The sequence below is a fragment of the Haplochromis burtoni genome, unplaced genomic scaffold (genome assembly GCF_018398535.1).
Source record: "Haplochromis burtoni strain Fernald_Lab_line unplaced genomic scaffold, NCSU_Asbu1 Contig_162, whole genome shotgun sequence".
Lineage (NCBI taxonomy): Eukaryota > Metazoa > Chordata > Actinopteri > Cichliformes > Cichlidae > Haplochromis > Haplochromis burtoni.
The window spans coordinates 1,416,897-1,430,480 of record NW_024582523.1 but is presented as its reverse complement, the minus strand read 5'-3'; the positions used below and the strand labels follow the sequence as shown (position 1 = coordinate 1,430,480).

Here is a 13,584-nt window from a genome sequence, read left to right as displayed (position 1 = left end):
TGAGCTGAATCATCGTACATTTGCCAAGTTCGGAACACATTTTCATGAACACCAACACAACAATGTTGTAAGTTTAACAACCCACAGTAATATACTAGTTAACACAGTTTTCTTGTGTATTGATACTGTGGAGTTTTAGAGACCTGAAATGTAAATGTGCTGTCTTTAAAGGAGTTTGGGTCAGCTTCTGTTGTGTAAGTTTGTTATAGACTATAAAGACTTGGAATGAAAATATTTTTTAATAAAAAACAAGATTCAATTAAATTATCAACAAAAACTGAATGGACTCTTTGCTGGCTGAAACTCACCGCGCGTGATCACTTGTAATGTAAAGACAGACATGTGACCATTCTGTATCTGCAGGTGAATCAGTGAAGCTACATAAACATTTACATTAGCATAGCTTTCCAGCCATCATGGAAAACCCGGTAAGAACACAGTGGGGGGGTCGCTTGACATTCTAACTTTAAACCGAGGATTTTAAAAGTGTTTGGTGTAGGTTAAAGCAGTGCACCAGTAGGCTACATGTTTGACATCCACCACACAACTTTCACTGAATCACAACAACTGTGGATCGTCATTGATCGTCAGCATCCAATGTTTTGATTTTTTCACGATACAAAGTAACATAACAATCAAAAAAAATCAGAAGGTGGGTTAGAAAACAAATGTGTTTGCTGATTAAGTTATTCACACCATCATAAAGCACCTGTTCTTCTCATTAAAAAAGAAAAAGAAAAAAGATTTTATTACTTTAATTTTATCAAAGCGGAAGTTTGACCGGACTTCTTAGTGTGTGGCTCCTGTCACTTTAAGCCGGTGCGGAAGTAGTCGTTGCATTGATGCAACACTCGGCTGTCAGAAGGTCAGCCTGCTTCTCCGGAGCTCCTCACACAGCACACCAAAACCGGTTGTTTTGACCGGTTATTAACGGTTAACATTTACAGCTCGCCTCTTTGACTCCTGACATAGCGCTACTACTTTACTTGAGTAAGTAAGCTTCCCGTTTTTACATTTCTTCACGCTCCGTTCACCGCAGTCTTCCCCGATGTCTGTGTCAAAATGCACCCGGCTGAGTGGAGCTCTGGTGAAGCAGCTACTGGACTCTGTGGACAGCATCCTGTTCGACTGCGACGGCGTCATCTGGCGGGGGGACCAGGCCATTCCCGGAGCGCCTCAAGTCATAAACCTTCTCAAGGAAAAGGGCAAGAGGGTGTTTTTCGTCACTAACAACAGCACCAAGTCCAGGAAAATGTACGCCGATAAAATGACCGCACTCGGCTTCGACGTGACGGAAGATGAAGTGTTCGGGACCGCGTACTGCTGCGCTATGTACCTGAAAACGGTCTGCGAGCTGGAGGGCAAAGTGTACCTGATAGGAAGCAACGCGATGAGGCAGGAGCTGGAGGCGGTGGGGATCCAGCAGACCGGGGTGGGACCCGACCACATCTGCGGAAAGCCGATTGACTGGGCCAACGTGACCTTGGACCCCGAGGTGAAGGCGGTGGTGGTCGGTTTCGATGAGCATTTCAGTTACATGAAATTGAACCGAGCCATGCAGTATCTGACCCAGCAGGGCTGTCTGTTTGTGGGGACCAACAGGGACACCAGGCTGCCCCTGGAAGGAGGCAAGGCCGTCGCAGGTAAACAGTTACTCTGCACTTTGTTCCATTTAACGCATTTTTAAAACCTTTTATTTGCTTTTATTTAGGTCAGAAAATCCACAGAACTGTTTTCAGGGTGATGTCAGCACAAGGGATTTATTGTTCAGCCTTGTTTAACCCTAAACAGATGCTAGAACACCTGAATAGAGGCAGTGCGGAGGCTTTTAAGTGTATTGGCAACAATTTATTTTCAATTTTTGACTTTCCTGTTAATCTGAACAGACCTGTTCTGTTGGATCAAAGCGTAAACGGTCACCTCACCTACTGACTGTCACTCTTAATCCTCAGGTACCGGCTGTCTGCTTCAGGCCGTTGAGACGGCAGCCCAGCGTGAGGCCCGGACTGTTGGGAAGCCCAACCACTTCATGTTCGACTGTGTGGCCTCCCAGTTTGGTGTGAAAGCCGACCGTTGCCTGATGGTCGGCGACCGTCTGGACACTGACATCTTGCTGGGCTCCAACTGTGGCCTGAAGACCCTTCTAACCCTCACGGGAGTCAGCACTGTGGCAGATGCCGAAGCCCATCAGAAAAGTGGCTGCCCAGAGAGGCAGGGGATGGTGCCGGATTACTACGTGGAGAGCATCGCGGACCTCCTTCCAGCTCTGCAGGGATGAGACTGAGAAACCTGCACAACACTCAGGATCCAGTGTTTTTTGTTTTGTTTTTTTCTTTTAAAAAGGGAATTTTTTTTTGTTTTGTGTTGTTTTCTGCTGCTTCAGCACTGTAACAGCACTTACCTGCTTGGACAGGAGACTAAAGCTATATATATCTATATTTTATTTTATCTGCTAAACCTAATTTTAATATGTTTTAAGTGATTATTAACAGCGTGAGAACAATAATCCTCAGTATTTTTTCAATGTATTTAAGCGTTGAGTTACGCTGCAAAAATGAGTGTGTTCCTTTTCTTTTTTAAAAAAAGAAGATGTCAGTGAACTATAAAGGCCCTCACCAGATATGCAATGTAACCTCTTGAGCAACTACAAGTCAAACTTTGGAAGAGAGGTGAGCACACATGAAGTGTCAACAGTTTAGTAATAAGGTTTACATCATTGTTCCAACGGGCAAAAGCAGACTGAAAGGCGCTGAACTTGATCTTTGTTTGTTCTGTATTCTAAGACCTCAACACAATGTTCCGATATCTGCATTTAGATTCAAGGGATTGTGCAAGAGTAATATTTGGATCCGTCATGTTATTTATTACTTCATAAAACAATCACATTAACATTTTAAAAAAATGTCTGACTTTCCTTAAGGGTAAGTATCATATACAAAAAACACATGTTAAACTCAAAAATAAACTATTTTTACATGATCTACCATACCCTCTGCCTGGTTCATGTTTCTTGTTTTTCAACACATTCACTGATTTCCTGATTATTACTTTTAAAATTGTTGAAACTTCTTATTTTTGGGTGGTTTTAATTTTCATATAGAAGATACTACAGAAAAATTCATCAGCTTGATAGACTATTGACCAGGACATGTCCTTCAGTGTTCATAGTAAACACGAATTGTTTTCATGCATTTGCACAACATCTCTAAAATGCATGCACAGGGACTAGAAAGAGAGCATATTTCTCCTATCACTGGCTTGAATAATCAGGCCTTATCTTTTGTTGAAGACTTCATAGTACTGTATCACCCCAGTAGAGCACTTCACTCAGACTGGTAGCCTACTTGTGGCTATTTAGAGATAGAATAGGAGGCAGAGCCTCCAATTTCCCATTTGGGCTCGGGAGATAGACACCCACTCTGCTTTTAAGATTAGACTTAAAACCTTTTTTGATAAAGCTTATAGTTGGGGCTGGATAAGGTGACCTTGAACCCTCCTTTAATTATGCTGCAGTGGTCTAGGCTGCTCGGGGCTCCCATGATGCACTGAGCATTTCTTTTTCACTCACAATGTGTTTATAAATCACTCTTTATTTCACCATTAGTTATTATTAATCTCTGGCTCTCTTTTGCAGTGTGTCAAACTCACAGTGTGTCAACAAAGAACACGTTTTACATGCTGTTTTTAATCTAGGCCTGAACATCAAGTCCATTTATTCTGGCCACTTGTGTGTTCTTTTTTTATTCACTTACGATTTGAATCCTTTTACTGGTTAACATATAAATACTGAAAAATATTTTTTATCATTTTTCTGCACATAGGTTTTCTGTTGTTTTTAACACTGATAATGCCTTTCCCCTTCCCTGGACAGCCATGTAAATTCAATTGTGCATTATTTTAATGATCACTGTTTTAAATAAGGTAGCTCCTTTTAAAACCAGAAATGCCCCCTCTGCTAAATCCTTACCCTGGATGAGTAACAGTATTAATAATTGATAGCATTCAACAGTGGAACGTTTGGACCAGGCAGACGGTGCGGTAGATGCCTTGATTATTATAATTTACTGCCTTGGCTGACAGCTGGTGTCATTAGTCACAATCTCTGTTCAGTGAGGATTGTGCACAGCTGATATAGATAGACTCCTTTACTCCTGAACCTAACTCCTGTGGATGCTGTTAATACCTTTGAAAAGAAACTCAAGAACCACCTGTGATGGCATGCCTTTAGTTAGTTGTATCTGTTTGTAGCATTTTAGTTGTTGTATCTTATTCTGTAAATCACTTTGTGACCTTGTTTCCTGTAAAGCTCTATATAAACAAACCTTACATACTTACTTCCTCGTTGCTTTAGGTTTAGAGCTTCTCTCAAAGTCCTCAGTCACCTTGAGCTGTCATCGGCTGGATGCAGCACCAGCGGCAGCATATCACCCCTCACCTGACGAGAGAGGCTTCCCAGCCCGTGCCTGCCTTACCTCTTTGTCCATTGTTTGGACTGTTGGGGAGAAGCCAGTTCCTCTCGTGTAAGTGTATGTTGGAGCAAGGGGGAAAAGGAGTAGGGGGACAGGGGCAATAAAGAGATGGATCATGTTAAAGAGGCGTATTAAGCCACATTAGAGAAGACATAAAAAAAAAATGAAGGTAATTTCTGGAAGGCAAAACTTGGAAATTGAGTTTGGCGAGGTTAGGAAGTTTTGGGTGAAGCGTGACTTTTTTTCCCCGGTTTTTGGGGGGAGGGAATCTGTGAGACCTGAGGAGGGGATGAAGGGAGGGGGAGGTGTGAGGTTTGTGAGGACAAAGAAAAGAGAAGCCGCTCAGGTGTGCCGAGTCTCAGTCCAGTGCTGGTCATGACCACCGCTCCATGCCGGTAGCTACGAGAAGGGAGCAGACCGAGTGAGGAGCCGCCAAGGGACACAGCGATGGTGAGGTGCTGGAAGCGTTCAGAAAACTGCCTGGAGGAAGAAGAGTGCACGGTAAGCGCGTTACAGACAAGATGGAAGATTTGAAATAGCTGGGATATGTTGGTTACTTACAGACCCCACTTTTGTTGTATTACAAGTTTACAAGTTTATTGCTGGGTGGGTTCCTGTTCTGCCACAGCCTGGGATTTAAATACCCCAAATAACCATCCAATAGGTTTTTTTAAAGCCTGTTGCTGGTTCATGTGTTCTCAGGATGGGGGCCCTGAGGAGTCCCCTTTGTTCCACTTCCCGCACAAGGCATTCTGGGTCAGCCTCTCAGCCTGCCTGCTCCTGGCCATCCTCGCCCTGGGTTTGACGGGGCACTTCGGGAGGTCTCAGCCTCACACTCAGGTATGACACACACCTTCCCTTATCATGCCCTGGTTTACATTTTCCAACTTCTGATTTACAAATCTCTGTTTTTTCAGCCTTTGCAGACTGTGAGGTTCACTGTTTCAGATCAGACTGGCGCGCTTATCAACCAGTCAGCGGTTGTTGACCAGCAGAATGACTTGGTGACCTTCTCTGTGACCTCGTCGCTGAATCAGACGTCCACTGTGCTCTTTGATATAAAACATGTACGTCCAGATGACTTGAATTACTCTGAATAATTAGAAAAAAGGGGGAACATCTGTGAGTTATGATGGGTAAATGTGTTTCTGTGTTTCAGAGTCTGATCTGCTACAAGCCCGTCAGCCAGGAGAGCTGCTTCCTGAGAAAGATGGAGCAGTCAGACTACAAGAATGTGAACTCCGTCCTCCACGAGTCGGCACGCAAGGTAGTGGGCAGGGGATATGTTATATAATATGGTCTTCCCCACTGCATTACTGCATTACGAGAGACATCAAAGTGCACCAGGCATATTAAGAAAAAGTTGCCCTTTTAGCTCTGCCAGGTGTTTCTAAGGTAGCAGCCGCACTAATGTGTGAACTGGCATTTCAGTGCACTGCACCACTGAGCCAGGACTTGGTGGTTTTGCATGACTTTGTTGGGTACGCCGTACAAAGAGAGAGGTGAAGCGTACAGGGCCTTGAAGAGCCTCATAGTCTGTCTCTGTTACTCCGATGGCTGAATTCCTCAGCACATCTGATCCCTTCAGCCCCCTCGGCGTGCCCGAGGATATTCTTACAGGAGGTTACGGCAGCGAGCCCGAGCCCTGGCCTGGGCACAATGGCCGCTCTGTGTGAGGGCTTTTCAACTTTTAAGGCGCTTCTTTTTGGATTAAAATACAGGTTGATGCATTAAAGGGCCAGCGTGTATCTGCTTGTTGACAAATGCCTGGATCTTGAACACTGACATCCAGTCTTTAAAAAGTTTTCATCTGTGTCATTATCTGATTCTTAATTATGAATTGACAATATGATCAGGTGAATGGTGCTGGCCCTGGCTGAATGGAGACCTTGAGATGAGTTGTGGGACCTTGGAGGTAAACTGAGAGGGACTTCTTATCATCTTTTTACACAATACCCAAGTTCCTCGTCTCAGAAGCTGCTTTTCTGTGATCCTGTCTCATGGTGTCACATATCTCATACAGGCTCTGTGTATTCAAACGTAGCTGCTGTAGCCATTTAATCTATGATATTGGGGCTAGCAGACGTGGCTTGTTTGTGCTGAGGCACAATGGTCTTATTGGTTCTTTTTAACAGAAAAGGAAAACTGGTTGCTGTGTGAGCTACTCGAGCACAACAGGACTTTAAGCGGTTTGTTATCAGAGCCAATCAGAGTTGTAAGAGGCGCAATTACGCACAGTGTTTGGGGTGAATGCGAGCACAAATTCAAAGTTGGCCTCATCAGTGCAGATATCAGGCTAATAGGAGCTCAAGTTTCCATCTTTTTTTCTCGCTTTTTCTCCTTTATGAGTTTAATATGATTCCTCATAGTAATTAAAATACTTTCCGCTGAAAATAAGAACTCTTTGTTGTGGATGTTGATACTGCGGTGCTGTCCTCGGCAGAGCCAGTTCCAGCTGTCTGGGAATGAGACCCAGAGGCAGATGGAGTTCCTGGGAGTCCTGGCAGCCAGTCAGGTGAATGTGTCCTCGCTGGAGGAGCCTCTCCAGGCCCTGTGTCAGGACAGGTCGGTCCACTGGACCAGGAGGACCGAGGGTGAGGGGGCTGCTTTGGCTCAAACGTCAAATGTTGAGTTAAAAAAGGTTTACAATTATTCTGATAAGGTTTAGAAAACAAAGTTAAACTGGTGAAAAAACAAAGCTGATATATTTTGAATTTTACCTGTTGTCAACAAATCCTCATGTTTTCACTGTGTGACATCTTTTTGCATTATTAGAGGTGGGATATCAATAGTATCAGTATCAATACATCCAAATATCAATAGTATCGATACCAGCTTTAGTATCGGTACTGGATTGATACTTTGTTTCTATCCTATCCTCTATCCTCTCAGTATGTAGCTCACTGAATTGTGGTGAGAAAAGTATTTTTTTGGGATATGACACATCAACAACAGAAGGTGACCTAAAGTGCTTTAGGAACAGGTACATTTCAAAATACATGACCACCACGGAAGGGTTGTTATACTGATCAACTAATTTAACTAACTATTGTAGACAGTAAAAAATTACAGTGATTTAGTGGCCATTAAAATGTGTTCAGAATATACAAATTGATGATTAATCTCACAGACCACACACACTGCTCTCCCCTACATAAGCTACCTTTACTGGTTAAGTATCGATATCTGCAATACTGATCTTGTATATATTTAGTATCGGATCAATACCAAAATTTGAAGTTTTGCACAGCTCAAAGATCAAATGCGCATTAATCCGAAGCTGAAAATATCTCCCAAAATATCTAATGACTTAATCCTGAGTTATGTTTTCTGAATAACTAAAAAAAACAGTGTGCTGCATTTCTCCTAAACTTACACTTTCAGGAAAAATGAACTGGCGTCAGGCTCAGTTCTTCAGGAAAGTCAGAACATTTTATGGGCTCTGGATTTTTGATGAAATGTGTCTTTATTTGGAACATAGGCTTTAAAAACTGGTTTCACAAGCGCTTCAGATTCGGCTTAAAAAGCAATTTCTGATGCTGTTTGACAAAGCTGCACCAAAGAGCACCGCGGAGTCTTCTACTCTGATGATGATCCCCTTAAATATTCAGAAAACAGTGGAATTTTCTATAACCACCCCAGAACTGTTCCCTACTAGTTTCATAGACTCATTTATGAATCGATTCTTTTTTCCAGACACCTGAGTCACAAATTGGGAGAACAGAACAGAAATTATGCTGAAGTTTTCACACAAGGGCTCATTTGTCAGGGTCACCGGAGCCTGCGCGCAGAGAGGTTTTTCAATTAGCCCTGCGGCCGCTCCGCAACGCAGCAGCGTGTCAGGCTGAAACCTGATTCGTGGCCTAATGTGACCTTTCCACGGGGTGAAAGTCTTTTTATGTACTTTACTGTGTGCTCCCTCAACAGCATGTACGTGAGCCCATTCTGAACACCAAACTAAATCTGGCTGCTTTCAAACCATGAATGATTCATGCAAATGACTGCATTTCTAAATGATTTGTTTTCAAGTGACACTTGAATCTAAATTTGTATTTTTTAATGAGTCACATGACCTCTCATTTTCTCAGGCCCAGGCAAACAGAGGTTGGTCTACTTCTGCATCGACATCTGCTTCCCCAGCAACATCTGCGTGTCCGTGTGCTTCTACTACCTTCCAGAGTGACTCTGCATTCTCTCTCGATCCTCCCGGCAAAAGATCAGGGAAACAAAGTTGTCCTTTTTTTTTTTTTTTTGGCTCCCTCTTCAAGAACAAAAGCGAGCTTTGACTGTTTCCTTTGTGCCATACAGCCACCAGTAAACCATTTTCTTCCTTCCGAGAAAGAATTGAGCTGGAGACGGGCTGTCACAGTTATCGCCAAATCCCCATCATCACTCTCTTCATGTATAATACCCTCTCTGGTGGCACGCTTCAGAGATTAAAGAAGAGAGAAGAAAGAACCCCCGCTCCCCCTTTTTTGTTGTAAATGCCTCTAACTGTATGTCCTGTAACGGACTGCTGTGTGTAACCGTTCCTGTTACAACGTGACTGTTTTGTTCCGAGAATAAAAGACACAACCTGTTGGGTATAAAGACATTTCTGTACACCATTTATTCAGCAGTCTTCCTCCACATGACGAAGAACAGAACAGCTATTCAAATAAATCATACATAGCACATGTAAGAGATTAAACAAGTCTGCTGCACACACAAAGCACCTGCGATTAATGTGGTCTTTTTTACAATAAATACAGCGCTCTGTAAAAGCAGAGTTTTGCAATTAGAATTAAAAAAAAAAACCCCAAACTATTATGTCTGCCTCGTCATTGACAGATTTCTTTCTGTACGTCTGTGGAAACAAAATAGGTCCATTAAAACAAATTTTAGCTTTACAGATTTTTATTTTGGCTGTGTCGCTCGGCATATATGCCAGAGATGGCCACTGTGCCCGCTTCCCCGAGTCGATTGTTGTACTGGCGCTGACATACGCGACATGAGTGGCATCCTCATAAGAGTCTTTAGTTCCTGTCTGACAACCTATTATCTCTCCCTTCTGCTTCCTCCTCCTCCTCAGCCGAGCACGCTGTCATTAAAGGCCAGACACACCACGGCCTTCTGGTGGCCGCTGTATTCCCTTTTGATCTCACCAGTTTCCACGCACCACAGGCGAGCCAGGTTGTCTGAGGAGGCTGTGGAGTGAGTGAAAAAGTAGAATTAAAACAAAGCAATGTCTAGCCTTACATGAAAGTGTCTAAAAGTAAAAAAAAAAAAAAAATCATAATCTGAGAACAAACTTACAGCCATGTTTAAACCATTTTAAACCCCTTTTACATAATTCCAGATGTAATGGCAGGGCAGGGGTTAGTATGACAAATGAGGACAAAATCAGAAATGAGACGTCCTTTTTATTTTTTTACAAACAGCCACATTTCAAATCTGCAGCCCTCAGATAGATTGCAATGTTTTACTTTAACAACTCTTATTCAGTTTAGAGTTCTGGTGTTGCTGTGTGCTGCTGTACAGACCTGTAACAATATACTGCGAGTCTCCGGAGAAGGCGCAGTCCCACATCCAGCCTCTGGATGTTTCTCCCGGATTATTGCTCTTGATGCTGAGCTCCGTCATCAGTGAGAAATTGGACGTCCTCCAGATCTTACACGTCTGGTCTGCTGAGCAGGTGGCCAGCAGCCTGGAAGCGACGACGAATGCAAAATGTCAAGTTGTATTTTCGGTGGGGAAATGAGGGGTAAATGGGAGAATAAGGTTCACTCACGTGGAATCGGGGCTGAACTTGCAGCGGAGGGAATAGCGTTTGTGTGCAGGGATCTTGGTCTTGGGAATGAGCTGAGTCACTTCATCCCCGATGCCTCCAGCGAGGTTCCACACATAACAGTTTCCCTGTAAAAGAGAGCCGGGGGACGGACGGACAAGGTTTTCATTAATATAACATGCTATAAAAGAGTGAATGTATTATCCTGTGCCACATGTTCTGCAGATTCTTTTAGGCAACTGACCGAGCTGTTGACTGCTGCCATGTAACTCGCATCTGGGTCAATGTGAACTGAATTGATTGAGACCTCCGGCTCTGGAATCAGCTGCTCATTATGGTCTGTCTTCAGATCCCAGATATGGATCACTCCACTCTGGTCTCCAACTATCAACTCTGCCTAAAAAAACATAATGAAATCTTCGGCATTAAGTGCAAATGGGCCAGATAGTAACCAAGAGCACAGCCTCACCTGATTCATCTGTGTATACTGAGTGTCTCACCTGGTTAGGATGCAAGCACACGCAGTTGATTGGAGCGTTTACTTGGAAGATCCTCTGACACTGCAGATTTCTTGACCTACAAGGCAGGGCAGGGATCAGAGTTTAGTTTGCTGATCATTAAATAAACAAAGACCAGTGAGCTTGTCCTTCAGTACCTCAGATCCCATATGCGAGCCATGCAGTCCTCTCCTCCTGTGTACATCCAGCGTCCATCTTCGTGGAAGCCCACAGATGTGATGTTCTTGCTAACTCCATCGTAATTGATGACCGGGTTGGGGTTGTTGGAGTTCAAGTCGTACATGCGGATATGCTGATAACCTTGAAAGCACAATGCAAACATTACTATGAAGCAAAGTAACATTAAGGTGAGAAATGAGAAAAAGGATTGTGGGGAAAATTGTAACCAACCTGCAGCTGCAATCATACTTCTGTCAGGTGTGACCTCGAGGGAATTTACTTGCTGAGAGTAAATGTTAAGGAAGTGGACAATGTAGGTTGCTGCAATAATATTTTACGGCTCATCAAATTTAAAGGTCAGGGTACTGTCAGGTGAACAGATGACATCAGAACGGAGTCTCTGTGGACTATGATGTTCACAGACAAGGTTGTGATCTGTAGTTAAATAAGTGGAAGAGTGTCTGGAGAGAGGAAGAATGAAAGTCAGCAGAAGCAAGACAGAATACATGTGTGAATGAGAGAGAGACAGCCATAACAGTGAAGGTAGCTGAGTTTAGATACCTGAAGTCAACCAACTAAAGTAAAAGACAGTCAAAGAGTGAGCAGGCAGGCTGGAGAATGTGGGGATGAGTGTCAGAAGGTGGCAAGAGTGAAAGTGAAGGTTTATAAGATGGTAGTGAGACCTGCTATGATGTGTGGTTTAGTGATGGTGACACTGACAAAAAGACATGAGACGGAGCTGGATGTGGCAGAAATGAAGATTTCAAGATTCATTCGGAGTAAAGACAGCGGTTTGGAGACAGGTTGGAGGCAAGGCTGAAATGGTTTGGACATATGCAGAAGAGAGACAGTGTAAATGAGACCTGTGTAGTGTGAATATGGAGCTGCCAGGCAGGAGGAAAACAAGAAGACCACAGAAGAGATTCTTGGACATGCAGAGGGTTGGTGTGACAAAACAGGAGGCCAGGGACAATGTGAGATGAAGGCAATTAACACACTGTGGCAAACCCTAAAGGGTTTATAGAAGATCTATAAACACAGAACTAAAACAAAAGCACTTTTTGCGTTCACGTGGATTTTTGTGAGAAGCTATAGATAACATCTGATTAACTTTGAACTTAAAACCTGAGATTTATAAATGGTCATAACCTATAATTATTCAAATATGACAGTACACATTCTGCGTAAGCCTCCATATATCAGGGTAAGGATACTGAGTCCTGGTGCTGGACCGTCCTGGTGCAGATCCCGCTGTGGGCCTGCCAGAAGCGGACAGTGTGGTCGTATCCAGCCGTGGCCAGAATGACCGGGTCGCTACCCACCGTCCCCTGATTCACATTCATGACGAACTCCTGGCGGATACTGCAGGGAAATTCAATTTGCAGCAATTAAAGTAAAATACAAAACACAGCTAAAGCACAAAAAACTGTTAACGTATCATAAGCTAACTTTAGCAAAAGAGGCTAGCCAAACTTATAGGCTGTGCAATAAACAATAAACGCTTCTAGTGAAACCATTAGATCCCTTAACTGTAACAACACAGCAATACTACCGTTTTAAAAGGACAAATTTCCTTAGTTCCCTTTGTTGTTGTTAGTGTTGAAGTCGGCCAAGAAGTACGTCTCTTTAACTCGTCCCTTAGAAACATAATAGTGTTTCAAGAGTTCCGGTTTAATCACTAGATCAGTATTGCCCTCTGCTGTTGTGTCCACGAGGAATAGACATGCTGCAATTAAATACAATGATTTTCAAAGAAGTGTACACCAATAATTCATAATATTAATTATGACTAAGCGGATCTCATTATGTAATATTGCAACATCTTTTAATTTCAGCTTTATCAGCATCGTCTGGAAAGTTGCTTGTGTCAATATGGTGACATCTCGGTCCTAATACTCGGTACTAAAGTAAAAGAAAGTAAATAATAGAAAGTTGAAAAATGCCATTGAGTCAATAGGATTTAAGATGATCGCTTCTATCACTGTATCCTGTGTTATTCTAAGTACTACTAAACTTTTCGTACATTTCAAATGGCAAGGGTTAAATAGAAACATAGCTGGATGTATAGAAACGTGCCAATATGGATACACGATTGTTGCTTAACTAGTAAGGGTTTTTTTCGGTTTATAAAAAATTACACTCCAACCTCGTGACATCATCCTCTGTCTGTACAACCAGTTTCTAGAACCGCTCAGAAAAACCTCACAAATACTGTACTCTGTACCACAATCAACAATAGCTGCAACAGGTATTAACTAAACATCTGGTATCAACTTGACAGTTATGAAAGACTCATTATTAACAATGTAAAAACAAAAATGAAACAAAAACTATTGCAAAATGATATAAAACTAAAGACATTATATAAAACTAAAGACATTATAAATCAAAAATCGTCATATTGTCCCCACATAGTTTCATAAATGATCTACCGTCTGGAATGCATTGATGTACAAAATATAAAATTATTAAGATTGCATTAAGAGTGATCATTATCTAAAAATAAAAAAACAAACAAAAACATAAAAACTCAGGTGATTAAAAAAAATAAACATGAGGCACAATCAACATGCTCACTATTTGTTTTTGTCCTAGTTTAGTATTTATTCCTAATTTTGCGTCAATTTTTGGTGTTTCTTTGGGGCAGATCTGGTTAGAAAAGTGTTGCCAG

General features: G+C 42.5%; 3 protein-coding genes across 4 annotated transcripts; 2 read left to right on the top strand and 1 right to left on the bottom strand.

Moving 5' to 3' along the window:
* Window positions 1-807: 807 nt before the first annotated feature.
* LOC102306829 (phosphoglycolate phosphatase) lies at window positions 808-2,988 on the top strand. The gene is made up of 2 exons (XM_005932894.2): window positions 808-1,643; window positions 1,953-2,988. The coding sequence occupies exons 1-2, from the start codon at window positions 1,049-1,051 to the stop codon at window positions 2,276-2,278; spliced, it is 921 nt and encodes a 306-aa protein (XP_005932956.1). The 5' UTR covers window positions 808-1,048; the 3' UTR covers window positions 2,279-2,988.
* Window positions 2,989-3,853: 865 nt separating this feature from the next.
* On the top strand, window positions 3,854-8,939 carry bricd5 (BRICHOS domain containing 5). The gene is made up of 7 exons (XM_005932892.3): window positions 3,854-4,520; window positions 4,869-4,970; window positions 5,172-5,309; window positions 5,387-5,536; window positions 5,629-5,736; window positions 6,913-7,063; window positions 8,558-8,939. The coding sequence occupies exons 2-7, from the start codon at window positions 4,917-4,919 to the stop codon at window positions 8,650-8,652; spliced, it is 696 nt and encodes a 231-aa protein (XP_005932954.1). The 5' UTR covers window positions 3,854-4,520; window positions 4,869-4,916; the 3' UTR covers window positions 8,653-8,939.
* Window positions 8,940-9,328: 389 nt separating this feature from the next.
* On the bottom strand, window positions 9,329-12,566 carry mlst8 (MTOR associated protein, LST8 homolog (S. cerevisiae)). Of its 2 annotated transcripts, none has more exons than XM_005932893.3 (9): window positions 12,466-12,566; window positions 12,128-12,275; window positions 11,145-11,196; window positions 10,892-11,054; window positions 10,737-10,812; window positions 10,481-10,633; window positions 10,240-10,364; window positions 9,992-10,155; window positions 9,329-9,655 (listed from the first exon to the last, which is right to left on the bottom strand). In XM_005932893.3, the coding sequence occupies exons 2-9, from the start codon at window positions 12,254-12,256 to the stop codon at window positions 9,537-9,539; spliced, it is 981 nt and encodes a 326-aa protein (XP_005932955.1). In that variant the 5' UTR covers window positions 12,257-12,275; window positions 12,466-12,566; the 3' UTR covers window positions 9,329-9,536. The 2 variants fall into 2 exon arrangements, with proteins under 2 accessions (XP_005932955.1, XP_042081101.1); XM_042225167.1 differs by lacking the exon at window positions 12,466-12,566 and adding an exon at window positions 12,444-12,462.
* Window positions 12,567-13,584: the final 1,018 nt, after the last annotated feature.